Below are 14,675 nucleotides of genomic sequence, written 5' to 3'. Positions count from 1 at the left end.
CGATTTATTATTGTTTTTTTGGGTGAAAACGAGCCTTATTAAAACCTTATTAGGACCTGGAACGCATCTGTGTCACTTTAGATTTATTTGGGCTATTCAAAAATAGCAGATCTACAAGCTCGTAGCGCGGCACCGAGTGCCGCACTACGAGCTTGTAGATCCGCTATTTTAGAAAAATCTTGAAAAAATATTTTTGGGATTTTTTTCAAAAAACTGTTAGGATTTTTTTTAAAGAATTGCCTCATGTCTTAAAGGAATAGTTCATCCAAAAAAATAACTTATTTTCTATCAATTGCACACCATATGAAGCCTTGAATCCATGGATTTCTTTGTGTTTTTGTCGCATTCCTAAGCTAATAATTTGATTCCCGTCTCTTACCGACTAATGTATCCGGTAGGAGACACAAAGTAGATTATTTGTGTCTCCTACCGGAAATACACCCGGTCATCAAATTATTAGCTTAGGAATGCCACAAAAAAACTGAAATAAAGCCATGAATTCAAGTCTTCATGGAGTGTGCAATTGATAGGAAATAAGTCCTTTTTTGGATGAACTCCTCCTTTAATGGGTTAAACGGCCCATTACAACAGAACGGACGATCGCGGTAAAAAACAAACAATTTGTTCTGGTGGATAGCAGAGACCCCTCCCCCTCTTGACAGTCTTTGTTTACATCCGTGTTAACATGCTAACGTGCTAACGGCGTAGCTCCCTGCATGGCTCTCTGCGAGTTTCTCTAGAACAGTCTGTAGCCTCTGCCAGTCTTTTCTAAGCTAGTACTTGGAAAAAATGTTTATTTTTTAACATTGAAGTGAATGGAGCGGCAACTTTTTGGAAAATGTTATCTCCTGGTTCTTTGTGACGAACGGAAAAACGGAAAAAACCCTAAAATAAATAATTATTTTAGATTTTCTTTTTGTAAAACTTTTTTTTTTTGCCAAAAACGTTTATAAACGTTTTTTTTTGTTGCAGAAAACGAGTTAATTGTGGGGACCCCACTGGGGGGGTCACGACCCACAGGTTGAAAAAACACTGCTCTACTGGGATTTAGGGTTTTACTTGGATTACTTGGATTACTTGGGTTTTTGCTAGCGTTCTTGTTTCTTTCTCTTTGGCTTTTTTTATCCTCAAACTCTTTCTGATCAAACCTTCTTTGTTCTTTTAGCTGTTCATTTATTCATTCATTCATTCTGTCTCTACATCTCATCTACATGTGATTTACATCTCATCTACATACCGACGCCCTTGTTTTCGGAAACCTGCGCGTTTATATATAAATCTTCTACCTGGTTGAACGCATCCGTGTGTCATTTTAACATTTCTTTGGGCTGTTCAAAAAATAGCAGATCTACAAGCTCATAGCGCGGCACTGCCGCACTATGAGCTTGTAGATCTGCTATTTTTTAAGAAAAAAAATTGTGAACATTTGTGACTCAAACCTTTGGAACAAAATATTTCACATTTTCACGATTTAAAAAAAAATAGCAGATCTACAATCTACTGAGCGCGGCCCAGAGAAATCTTAAAATGACACACACTGATGCGTTCCCGGCCTTAAAGAGTATAGAGGGGTAGTTAGTGTCAAGAAGAGTTTAAATAAATGATTGTAGAGTTTAAACGGTTTAAATAAATGATCGTAAAGCGACAGGAGATTAAATTATTTTATACTGTGATGATGTCATCGTTTTATAGTCTGATGTCATCAAACCCCGACGCCACGCCCCCTTATTGCATCATCATCCTGCTTTGGTCGTGTTTCCAAATTAAATGATTAAAAAAAAAATTAAGAAAAAACAAAAAGCACCAAAACATTGTTATTTCCTTGGCTTCATCATCATCATCATCATCATATATAAAATCAGAATATTCAAACAGCAACAGTTAATTAATTCCAAAAATATCATCGTATATAAACATAAATATATCAATTAGTTTGCTGGACTTTTTTTCCTTTTTTTTTCACTCTTTTTTTACTTTAATTGGAAGAGCGCAGTCATCCGCGTTGCAACGCATCATCCCATTGGCTGTTGAGGCAAGAGCGGTGTTATGTGATTGGTGGAGAGGAGGCGGAGGAGGGGTGGGGTCAAGCAGGAAGTGGGTGGAGTCATCCTCGGCGAGTCATCGTCGTGTGACATCATCATCTGGAGTTGAGCCTGGGGGCCGTCTGGGGACGAGAAGATCACATGACTGACGTGACATCACAGGTCACGTGACACGAGAGCGCCAATACGAGTCGCGCCACAGACAGGTTGTTATGAGGTCTTCACCTACTAGGGGGTCCGCGGAGGTACTGCAGGGGGTCCGCAAAATAGTTGTTTGATTTAACAATTTTTTTTTTCTTTTTTCAAAAAATGTCAATTTTTCTTTCTCAGGAAATAATCTGTCATTTTTAGCCGCGGACCCCCCCCCCCCATCTAAAAATATGTTGTTCCAGGGACCCCCCCATGAAGCATAGATTTGAGTTACAAATGTTCGCTTTAAAAAATATGTATTCAAATATTTGCACAAAATATTGGGGGGGGGGGGTTCAATAACCTCTTCAAATAACCAGAAATTACCGAAGTACGTAGGCGACCTACATATTCATGTTTTAGCTTAGACATAGCCTACAATAGTTGGTAGATGATTGGTAAATGATTAACCATGACAAGGATAAGGATAATTCCTTTTAACACAACGGCTCAAAGACTTTTATTTTGTACTTTCTTGAACCACAAGCATATCACGGCGTCAGTCAGATATAATGTACATGAGAGAGAAAAGGGGGGAAAAACACAAAAACAAAGCTGGCAATGTATTGTTAACACATTGGCTGCCAGAATTATTTATTTATTTTCTACAGTAGACTGCCAGACTTTTTCAATGAAAAAATAAAAGTACTCAGGAGCCGAGATACAGAATTTTTAAGTTTTAAGTTAACAAGGAAGTGGATGGGAGTCTAAATCTTCGAAAAATCATATCTCCTTGGTCTTTGGGTCAAATCTAAAAAATAAAATAAAAAAAAACATATATATATATATTTTTTTTTTAAAGAACGCAGATCTGCGTTCTTGGCAGCCATTAATATCCAGGGATGCTTTGGCTACAGAGAGAAAAGCACTATATTTTGCCCGTGAGAATTGCAGTGTAGTCTACTGTGTACATAAACTGCACTCTGAAAGGTTTCTTTTAGGAGTGTTTGCACACCTCCTCCCTTGTACCCAGACATGACATCATGCTCCATCACAGTATAGCAGCAATAAGCCCAACACACAGTTTTTGATCCAACTCGAGTGGGTTTTTACAAAATTCACTTTCTTTGTGATGCCCCGTGCGCTCTAATCCGCGGTGTCAATAAATCCTACTGCCCGCTCTTTGATGACTCACTCAGAAATACAGTGTTTCTTCACAGGAAAAATGAGTTTTTTTTCTCTGTTTATTTTTTAACATTGAAGTGGATGGAGCATTAACTTTTTGAAAATCTGTTTTCTCCTAGTTCCTTTGAGATTTTTCTTTTTAGGTGTCCATGAGTCTGCTCCAGACAAACTTTTCTTTTTTTACGCCGGTCACGGTGCCATTGCTGTCTCTCTGCCGTCTCAAGAATCAAAAATGAATCAAGAGAACGAGTCCAGCCTGGACAGTGTGTGTGTGTGTGTGTGTGTGTGTGTGTGTGTGTGTGTGTGTGTGTGGTGTTTATATTGTGTGCTTATGTAGGATTTACCTCCTTTAAGACAGAGACAGATGGCATTGACTACTATTTATGAACATACCAGTGGCATTGATAGGACATAAGACAGGTACTCACCACAGACAGGTTAGAGGGTGAGACAGGTACTCACCACAGACAGGTTAGAGGGTGAGACAGGTACTCACCACAGACAGGTTAGAGGGTGAGACAGGTACTCACCACAGACAGGTTAGAGGGTGAGACAGGTACTCACCACAGACAGGTTAGAGGGTGAGACAGGTACTCACCACAGACAGGTTAGAGGGTGAGACAGGTACTCACCACAGACAGGTGTCCATTCTTAGTCTTGGTCACCAGTAACTCTGACCCAGCGGTGAAATCAATGGTTCCTTCTTTCCCCTGAGCCATGCTGAACGTTATACTGTAACATATTAACATTAATATTACACATTAATATAACACATTAATATAACATTAATATATATATATATATACTGTTCTTTCCCCTGAGCCATGCTGAACGTTATACTAGAATATAACACATTAATATAACACATTAATATATATATATATATACTGTTCTTTCCCCTGAGCCATGCTGAACGTTATACTAGAATATAACACATTAATATAACACATTAATATATATATATATATACTGTTCTTTCCCCTGAGCCATGCTGAACGTTATACTAGAATATAACACATTAATATAACATTAATATATATATATATATACTGTTCTTTACCCTGAGCCATGCTGAACGTTATGCTGGAACATATTAACACATTAATATAACACATTAATATAACATTAATACATATATATATATATATATATATATATATATATTTACTGTTCTTTACCCTGAGCCATGCTGAACGTTATACTGTAACATATTAACACATTAATATTACATTAATATACTTGTTGGAGCCAAAATGCCGTTCTGTATATTTTGTTTTTGTTTTCTTTAATTGAATGGTGTGGCCTTGGTAATGACTGACGTCATGTCAATCAGTCAGTGATTGACACGGGTGGTTGCTATGGGAACCATGATATACCCGTCAGTGGGTGATTGTGGGCAGCTGTGCAACAGGGGAAGACACACAGTTTTCCACCGTGCTGTGTCATGCTGTGTCAAGCCGTACCAGGTCGGCGTTTCATATCATATCTAATCTGTAATATGAGTTTGTCATCACTATATGGATTTAATGTGTGTTAATACATGGATTGACGTATCCAAAGATAAAGGCACTCTATGGACATTGAATGATTTTGCACGCCTCAAACTAAACGTCAACCAGTTGACCTAAAGGGAAAGGGCTCTACAATACTGTTATATACAGTTCTTTACCCTGAGCCATGCTGAACGTTACACTGTAGAATATTAATAAAACATTAATATACAGTAATATATACTGTTATATAACATTAATATACTGTTATATACTGTTATACAATGGTTCCTTCTTTCCCCTGAGCCATGCTGAACGTTATACTGTAGAATATTAATATAACATTAATATACAGTAATGCTAAACTAAAGGCTAAACTCAGGTTTTCAGGAAAAATAAAAAACTGATCTAAAACAAAACTATATGATATTTCTTAATCATTTCACCCAAAAACGTTTGTAACAAATTATGACTATTTAAATAGAAATAACACTGTCTGTCAGTTATGTAACATAAGAGATTTAAATAGCTTTAAATAGGATTACATCTGACTTAGGCCATTGTTTTTATTTTTTTAATGGCCTAAATCAGTAAATATTTTGTCCTAAGTCACACTAGGGAGTATAGGCCATTCTACTAAAAGAGGAGGGAACAGCATGATCCTTTTCTATTAGGAGATAGCCAGTGTCATGAGGAGCTGACTTAGGCCATTAGTTTAGCAAGGTGACGATACACATTAATATACTGTGAAGTTAATGGTTCCTTCTTTCCCCTGAGTGTGTGTGTGTGTGTGTGTGTGTGTGTGTGTGTGTGTGTGTGTGTGTGTGTGTGTGTGTGTGTGTGTGTGTGTGAGACAGGTACATGTCTCACCTCCCCTGGTTGATGTTGTTAACGTGGTGTGTGTGTGTGTGTGTGTGTGTGTGTGTGTGTGTGTGTGTGTGTGTGTGTGTGTGTGTGTGTGTGTGTGTGTGTGTGTGTGTGTGTGTGTGTGTGTGTGTGTGTGTGTGTGTGTGTGTGTGTGTGTGTGTGTGCGCGTGTGTGTGTGTGTGTGTGTGTGTGTGTGTGTGTTTGTGGTGTGTGAGAGTGAGACAGGTACGTGTCTCACCTCCCCTGGTTGATGTTGATGCTGTGTATCTTGTCGGCACAGATCGCCACCTTAGTGACCGTCTCTATCACATGGTCACTCTGGAGGACTACGTCTCCCTGAAACACAGCCAATAGGAGATTAGAACTACAAAACCAAGCAGCCAATAGGAGATTAGAACTACAAAACCAAGCAGCCAATAAGAGATTAGAACTACAAAACCAAGCAGCCGATAGGAGATTAGAACTACAAAACCAAGCAGCCAATAAGAGTTTAGAACTACAAAACCAAGCAGCCAATAGGAGATTAGAACTACAAAACCAAGCAGCCAATAAGAGATTAGAACTACAAAACCAAGCAGCCGATAGGAGATTAGAACTACAAAACCAAGCAGCCAATAGGAGATTAGAACTACAAAACCAAGCAGCCAATAGGAGATTAGAACTACAAGCTTGTAGATCTGCTATGTTTGGCACACAGCTAAGTATAAATCAGGCACTAAGACGCCAAAATACATTTCTGTCACATAAAATCGTACGACATTTAGTCGACTAAAACCAGACTAGAATTAAAATCATTTCAGAGGAACTAAACTATGACTAAAACTAAATGGAACTTTATTCTAAAGACTTGTGGCACTGCCACGTATAGCAAAGCAACGACAGAGACAAAGCCACAGGGAGTCCAATGGGGAGACCTGGTCCAGTTTGATTATTTATTTCTCTATTCCTCGAGAGCAGGGGTCTTCAACGTTTTCAGGCCAAGGACCCCCTAGCTGAGAGAGATGAAGCAGGGACCCCCTCTATATTGTATGAAATTGTGTTTCAGATCAACTTTTGCTGCTCTTTTTTCCCTCTACACACCTATAACTCTTAGCCAAAAATAGCAGATCTACAAGCTCACAACGCCTCGCAGCGCGAGGCGTTGTGAGCTTGTAGATCTGCTATTTTTGGCTAAAGTTCTCCTCAGAAAAGGGATGCTAGGGTTCAAGTGGTTCATGTAAAAACAAACAATCGTATCACACAAAGATTTGGCGGACCCCCTGTAGTAACTCTGAGGACCCCCTAGGGGTCCCGGACCCCCTGTTGAATGCCCCTGCTCTAAAGCTATAGGTGGAAAATTGCTTTAAGGCCCTTTCCCTTTCCTGGTCTTGATGGGTTAACCAACACTAGATTATGAGATTAGATCTCACACATCAAACATGTTATGAACATATCTGGGTGATATACTGTATCTATACTAGGGCTGGGACTTTAACTGATTCATTTCGATTAATTAATTACAGAAAATTAACAGGGTTAAAAAAATGTATCGCAATTTAATCGCGCTTAGTTTTTGCACCACGGAACCTTTCTCACTGGACGAGTTTCAGGCGTACCGATCATACCAGTGCGCCAACCAACACACAACACACCCCAGTGCATCTAATGGGACAAGAAGCCGGTCAGACTGCTTTGCTTGGCCCAGTGGATGGGACATTTAGATTTAAAAAGGTCTGACGGAAGCGTGGACCTGAATCTCTGAACATATTCCTAAAATTGCTGCTCTTTATGGTAAAACTTGCACTGATCTGTTGGTCTGTTTAGAACCACCTTGATGAAAAACACAGCTATATGTTGTTGCTTAAACTTCACTCATTGATTCACTCATATACCAACATCTGTTTTAACTGAAAATACATTTCTTCTCAGGTCAAATATTGATATGCGATTAAAATGAGATTCATTTCGATGAATTAATTACAAAGCCTCTAATTAATTTGATGAAGTTTTTTTTAATCAAGTCCCAGCACTAATCTATACTGATATACTACAGTATACTGTTTCCAGTGTTTAGAGCGCGTTTCGCTTCACCTTCTGCTTGTTGTCGTCACTGGGCACGTGCAGCACGAACAAACCGTCACTCAGGGAGCTGACAGAGATACCTGAGAGACAGACAGGCAGACAGACAGACAGACAGACACAGAGACAAACAGACAGACAGACACACAGACAGGGTTTAATGTTGGAAACGTCTTATAGTGCCGTCTTGCAAAAGTAGCAAAAACAGCCAATCTGTGTGTGTGTGTGTGTGTTACAAATATTGAACAAATTAATATTCATTTCAATCTTTATTTCAGACTCAGAGAGTAAACGCCTCACTCTTTGTGAGGCGTTTATAGTGACACATGTAAGTATCTGACCATGTATGAGGTCACAATACTAACTGTTGTGTTAATGTTTAAACATGTCTGGGAAAGCATCTGTCATTTTACATTCTAACCATTTTAACCTTTATGGTATACTTTGGCTATTCAAAAATAAAACAAAATAATGAAATAATGAAAAAAAAGCTGTGAGCTTGTAGATCTACAATGTCTTTGATGAATCATGAAAATGTGTGCAAATCTTTGAATATATATATTTTTTATAGCGAACATTTGTAACTAAAATCTTTTGCTTCTTGAGATGAGATGGGGGTCCGTGGTCAAATACATATCATGTTGGGGGTCCCTGACACGAAAAAAAAAAGTTTGAGAACCACTGATATTAAAGCAACAAGTAAAAAAAAAGAAGACATTTGTAGAATCCCCCAGAACCAAAGATTTGACTTAAAAATGTTTGCTTTGAAAATATATATGTATAAGATTTGCATCCAAAAAAAAAACACGATTTTTCAAAAATAGCAGATCTACAAGCTCACATCGCGGCACTGACCTTTGAGCGCCCCATAGTCGATGCACTGCTTCAGTTTGGCCTCCTCCACAATGATGGCGCTGTTGGCCGTTAGCAGGAGCTGGCGAGGGCGGGCCTTGTAGCCCTTCCTGTCGTACTTAGTGACGGGCACCGCATACTGAAATATTAAATACATATATTTATATAAATACATATTTATACAGAAATATTAAATATATACTGTAGTAAATATATATATACATATTCTGGCGTATAGGCTCAAATACTTTGTGATTTTATGTCTGCTGAGTCAAGCTAATATTTGTAAACACAGTCAGTCATTGTAAACATATTGTAAACAAAACATCCATCAGTCGGTCTAACCTTCATCTTCTCGTTGCCCAGGGACTGAAGCACTTTGGGGTTGATCTCCTCTCCATCTGGAACACAACAACACATGTCAACACACACACCACATCAAAGCTCTTTAACACATTAAGACCGCGACGAGACGTCGTCCAAACGCACACGCTGCCAAGGTCCACCTATGACGACTGTTTGTTTTTTTTGGGCGGGGGGCTGCTTGTGAATGATCCAAGCACCACCGAAGAAGAGTGTACACATTATATATATATGAAGCTACCACTTCAATATATAAATACAAAACATTTTGTTTTGTTGTTTTGTTTAGTTTTTCTGTGTAATTGACCCAAAGCTAAACTTTTTTCTCTTTGTTCTGTCTTGTTTGTTTTCATATGTAAGACGTGTAGCGTCGTTGACACTTGGTTTTCTTTTGTCTGTTTTATTTTTTTTACTATTTTGTTTCCTTTTCTTTTGTGACAAGTAATTTAATTTGAATATTAATAAGGTGGGGCATAATAAGCTTCGGCTTCAGCCCAAACCTTTTCGGTCAAATGATCTTGTTGAAAATATTCTGTATGCTCAACTGTTTGTTTACCTAAACCATGACCGAAACAAATAAACTAACTAACCCAGAAGTCACGTGATCACAACAATATCATCTAAACATCTTCCATGTTAACTCTGGCAGTCAACGAGTTAATAATAATTCATAATAATAATGATAATATTTACTCAGTCTGGTGCTGACGAACAGTTTAGAGACACTCTGAGGATAGTTGTCCTTCTTGTCTTTGAAGATCTCACTGGCAATCATCTTCTGTTCCATCTGGAGAGACAACATTATTATTATTATTATGTTATTAATTATACATTATTATCTCTATGATGATCATCTTCTGTTCCATCTGCAGAGACAACATTATTATTATTATGTTATTAATTATACATTATTATCTCTATGAAGATCATCTTCTGTTCCATCTGCAGAGAGAGAGGATTATTATATGATTCATTATAAATGATTATCTCTTACTGTATGATCATCTACTTTGAGCTCTAATCAAATTAAATCATTTTAAGATTTTGTATCAGTCCAGATATCTGTACTTGGTGGTCTATGGACTCTATGGACTCTATGGACTCTATGGACTCTCCAAAAACATGCCCTGTGTCAGACTGTAGCCATGGTAACAGAGGAGGGCATACAGTGATGTTTACATTCAGACTGTACATTGAACACGAGGAGGGCATACAGTGATGTTTACCTTCCATTCAGACAGTACATTAAGAGGAGAGCATACAGTGATGTTTACATTCAGGCAGCACATTGAACACGAGGAGGGCATACAGTGATGTTTACATTCAGACTGTAGACATGGTAACAGAGGAGGGCATACAGTGATGTTTACATTCAGACTGTACATTGAACACGAGGAGGGCATACAGTGATGTTTACCTTCCATTCAGACAGTACATTAAGAGGAGAGCATACAGTGATGTTTACATTCAGGCAGCACATTGAACACGAGGAGGGCATACAGTGATGTTTACATTCAGACTGTAGACATGGTAACAGAGGAGGGCATACAGTGATGTTTACATTCAGACTGTACATTGAACACGAGGAGGGCATACAGTGATGTTTACCTTCCATTCAGACAGTACATTAAGAGGAGAGCATACAGTGATGTTTACATTCAGGCAGCACATTGAACACGAGGAGGGCATACAGTGATGTTTACATTCAGACTGTAGACATGGTAACAGAGGAGGGCATACAGTGATGTTTACATTCAGACTGTACATTGAACACGAGGAGGGCATACAGTGATGTTTACCTTCCATTCAGACAGTACATTAAGAGGAGAGCATACAGTGATGTTTACATTCAGGCAGCACATTGAACACGAGGAGGGCATACAGTGATGTTTACATTCAGACTGTAGACATGGTAACAGAGGAGGGCATACAGTGATGTTTACATTCAGACTGTACATTGAACACGAGGAGGGTATACAGTGAGGATTACCTGGTGCTTCCATTCAGGGCTGGTCTTCTTGCAGAAGCTCCACGTCATGTTCTGCATACACAGCTTACGCAGGTAGTCTGACGCCTGTGTCACACATTTATTAAATATTAATATTAATGTCTGGACACTGTGTTAACAACCAAGTTATACTGTAAATATCAATACATTTCTGTATGTTACTGTAAAATATTGGTATATATATATATACACAATATTGCCTAACTTCATGCCCGCCCACCCACCCACCTGCGTGTGTGTGTGTGTGCGTTTGTAGTATTTTAATATTACGTCATTTTCCATCAGGCACAAATTAGCCGCCTACTACACGTTGCTTTGCCGGCAAAGGGTCCTGTAAAGTCCAAACAAAACCACAGTGGACCGCAGCCAGTGTTGCCAGATTTTGCGAGAGAAATAAGCAGCCAGGTCTATGACAAGCCCAAAACAAAAAAAAAACGCTTACAATAAGCAGACATGGCAACACTTTACCGCAGCTAAAGTGAGAGAGAAATTTAATGGAGTTTAAAACAAAATAATAAAAAGAAGTGAGGAATAAAAGTTTGCCGTGGGAGTGATTTAGTGAAGTTCTTAAAGGACGATTTCACCGATTTTCAACCTATCTTCATATAATTGGTCCTCACTAATACTCATGATAAAATGGTACCATTTGTTTCTACTTGGTCTGTGTCTCATAGGAGGGCTGTGGACAGTCCAGAAACCCGTCTACCAGTGACATCATCGTTAGGCATGATTTTTTTTCCCAACAAGATTTCAATTTTTTTCATTAGATTTTTATTAACACGAGAACAATGGCTTCTTTTATTGCATTGCAACTTTCCAGGAATAGAAAGCCTGCAGTTTCTATTAGCTTGGATTCCCCATTGATGATGTCACTGGTAGACGGGACTCTGAACTGTCCACAGCCCTCCTCTGAGACACAGACCGAGTAGAAAAAAATATTTTCTTTATTAGTGAGGACCAATTATATGAAGATAGGTTGAAAAGCGGTGAAGTCGTCCTTTAACCCTGACGACGACTGCATACGTCTTATGAAAAGTTACGATGTGAGAAAGTGAATGAAGACGGAGGGCTTGCTGTTACCATGGATACTGTACACATCGCTGATCGCCAAAGTGGTGAGGGAATCGTTTATAAGAAAACTAACGTCAGGAAAATAATAATGATTTGACATGCGGTCGGTGCAGATCTATAAAGAGGATGATATAATTAGCCAGTATGTATGTAAGCAGGGTGCAGTACCTCAGACAGAGCAGCAGGGGGAGCATGTGTGTATGTAAGCAGGGTGCAGTACCTCAGACAGAGCAGCAGGGGGAGCATGTGTGTATGTAAGCAGGGTGCAGTACCTCAGACAGAGCAGCAGGGGGAGCATGTGTGTATGTAAGCAGGGTGCAGTACCTCAGACAGAGCAGCAGGGGGAGCATGTATGTGTGTATGTAAGCAGGGTGCAGTACCTCAGACAGAGCAGCAGGGGGAACATGTGTGTATGTAAGCAGGGTGCAGTACCTCAGACAGAGCAGCAGGGGGAGCATGTGTGTATGTAAGCAGGGTGCAGTACCTCAGACAGAGCAGCAGGGGGAGCATGTGTGTATGTAAGCAGGGTGCAGTACCTCAGACAGAGCAGCAGGGGGAGCATGTGTGTGTATGTAAGCAGGGTGCAGTACCTCAGACAGAGCAGCAGGGGGAACATGTATGTGTGTATGTAAGCAGGGTGCAGTACCTCAGACAGAGCAGCAGGGGGAGCAGGCCAGCTCTTGTCCAGGACATTCTTAGGCAGGTTCCTGTGCAGCTTCATGAGGAAGGAGAAACGCACATAGTCCAGGAAGTACTCGTTCTCTGGGCAGCGCGGCTCACGGCGGTAGATGAAGCCTTTAATGAACCTGATTAATTTAAAATAATGAATTAATCAATATGATTAATTTAAATTAATTAATCAATCAACCTAATTAATTACAACAATTAACAACCAGACACACGCAGAGGATTATTTCATGTAGGAGTAAATGGGTTTTGCACAAATCGGCCTTCTGGTGGCGCTATAACAGGGCTATGTGAAACATTTGGGGCAGAGGTTCTGAATTGGCATCCAGGAAGTGTGTGTGCACAGTTTCGGACGGACACACGGACGGACAGACAGGGGGTACATTGGTAAAACATACTCTCGCCATGCCTTTCGGCCTGGCGGAGACAATCATGCTAAAAGGGCTCGTTTCCATTAAGGCCCTGTATATTCAATTCATCGGCATTTAAAGATGCAAAACATCGTGCATACGGTAGTAATAAAATAGAAAGATAGGTACAGTATACAGTTGGAGGGTAGGGGGGGGTGGGGGGTCATTTCCGGTAATAAGCTTAGGCTTATTACAGGGACCAGTTACAGTTAGCAGCAGGTGCGTCACGGCCATTCACTGTGCGTACGACGCGACACCCTCACTCTCACAGATCTGTGATTTCATACGCCCCATTATTTGCACAAAAATTAGAAATACATTTAATTAATACATTTCTTTTTTACAATAAATCGGTAAAATCAGGGAAAAATAAGAATTAAATAACCTAACCCTATAAAACCAAAATAAAGTAACCAAAAACCGGAAAAAAACAAACAAAATCTGCCCAAAAAACATCCACCCCCCCACCTTCTGAGAGCCTGTGACGTCCCTGGTTAGCAGACACCTGTAGGTTCTCTTTTAGAGGGTTTTGAAGCATGTTTGGTTTAAGGAACCCCAATAAACCATTTTAAAGTAGAACAATTACATTTCATAATGAAATGTAGTCCCCCTCCTGTCAGGTGACAAGAAGGTCAGTTGGCTCTCATGCATTGAAGGAGGCATGAGGGCTCGGCCCTGGGCTCCCTAGGCTGGTGAGGGGAGTGTAGCGCCCAGGATCACATAGAAAATTGGCACCGGGTGAAAAATAAGGGTTACAAAAAGAGAAAAAAAATGAGTAAAAGGTGAAACTTACTAAATACTAAATACAATCTAATGTGAGACTGTGAGCGTGGTAAATGGTACCAAAGGGCCCTCTGCTGGCCACAGTGTGTATGACAGTATTACTTGCGGCCCTCTGCTGGTCACAGTGTGTATGACAGTATTACCTGCGGATGGTATCAGCGGCCTGTCTCCTCCTCTGGGCTCTCCTCCTGGCCAGGATGCCTCTCCACCACGCCTGGATCAGGATGGCTGTGAGGAGGAGGTTTAAATGAGTAGCACCAAAGCTGCCCCGCCCACATGGACTTACATAACATATACATGAACATTATAAATGAAGAAGAAGACGAAGGAGAAGAAGAAGACGATGAAGAAACAACAGAACGATAGAACTTTTCTTACCAGAGTTTCTGAGTTTCTGGTATTTAGATTTCTGGCTGTATCCTCTCCATCCTGCCTGTAGTTTAGTGGCTGAGAAACACACACACACACAGTTAGTTAACCTAACTATAACCTAGTTAACTATCCTCTCCATCCTGCCTGTAGCTTAGTGACTGAGAGACACAGAAACACAGCTAGTTAACCTAACTATAACCTAGTTAACTATCCTCTCCATCCTGCCTGTAGCTTAGTGACTGAGACACAGAAACACAGCTAGTTAACCTAACTATAACCTAGTTAACTATCCTCTCCATCCTGCCTGTAGTTTAGTGGCTGAGAGACACAAACACACAGTTAGTTAACCTAACTATAA

The 14,675-nt window shown here is 39.9% G+C and overlaps 1 protein-coding gene across 2 annotated transcripts in view; it reads right to left on the bottom strand.

Moving 5' to 3' along the window:
* Window positions 1-806: 806 nt before the first annotated feature.
* LOC311049883 (unconventional myosin-Ic-like) overlaps window positions 807-14,675 on the bottom strand; it is a 117,109-nt gene continuing 103,240 nt past the window's right edge. For both annotated transcript variants that reach the window (XM_084063790.1, XM_084063791.1), the window contains exons 22-32: window positions 14,324-14,392; window positions 14,089-14,173; window positions 12,712-12,871; window positions 10,977-11,060; window positions 9,680-9,773; window positions 8,969-9,024; window positions 8,627-8,762; window positions 7,784-7,854; window positions 5,952-6,049; window positions 3,989-4,088; window positions 807-2,164 (exon numbers count right to left, since the gene is read on the bottom strand). In XM_084063790.1, the coding sequence (XP_083919916.1) occupies window positions 2,138-2,164; window positions 3,989-4,088; window positions 5,952-6,049; window positions 7,784-7,854; window positions 8,627-8,762; window positions 8,969-9,024; window positions 9,680-9,773; window positions 10,977-11,060; window positions 12,712-12,871; window positions 14,089-14,173; window positions 14,324-14,392 (980 nt within the window). In that variant the 3' untranslated portion in view covers window positions 807-2,137. The remainder of the gene's footprint in view (window positions 2,165-3,988; window positions 4,089-5,951; window positions 6,050-7,783; window positions 7,855-8,626; window positions 8,763-8,968; window positions 9,025-9,679; window positions 9,774-10,976; window positions 11,061-12,711; window positions 12,872-14,088; window positions 14,174-14,323; window positions 14,393-14,675) is intronic.

The sequence above is a fragment of the Gymnoscopelus microlampas genome, assembly GCF_963454915.1.
Source record: "Gymnoscopelus microlampas genome assembly, chromosome: 8".
NCBI classification, from domain to species: domain Eukaryota; kingdom Metazoa; phylum Chordata; class Actinopteri; order Myctophiformes; family Myctophidae; genus Gymnoscopelus; species Gymnoscopelus microlampas.
The sequence above is the reverse complement of the archived record's forward strand: the minus strand, read 5'-3'. Positions and strand labels throughout refer to the sequence as shown.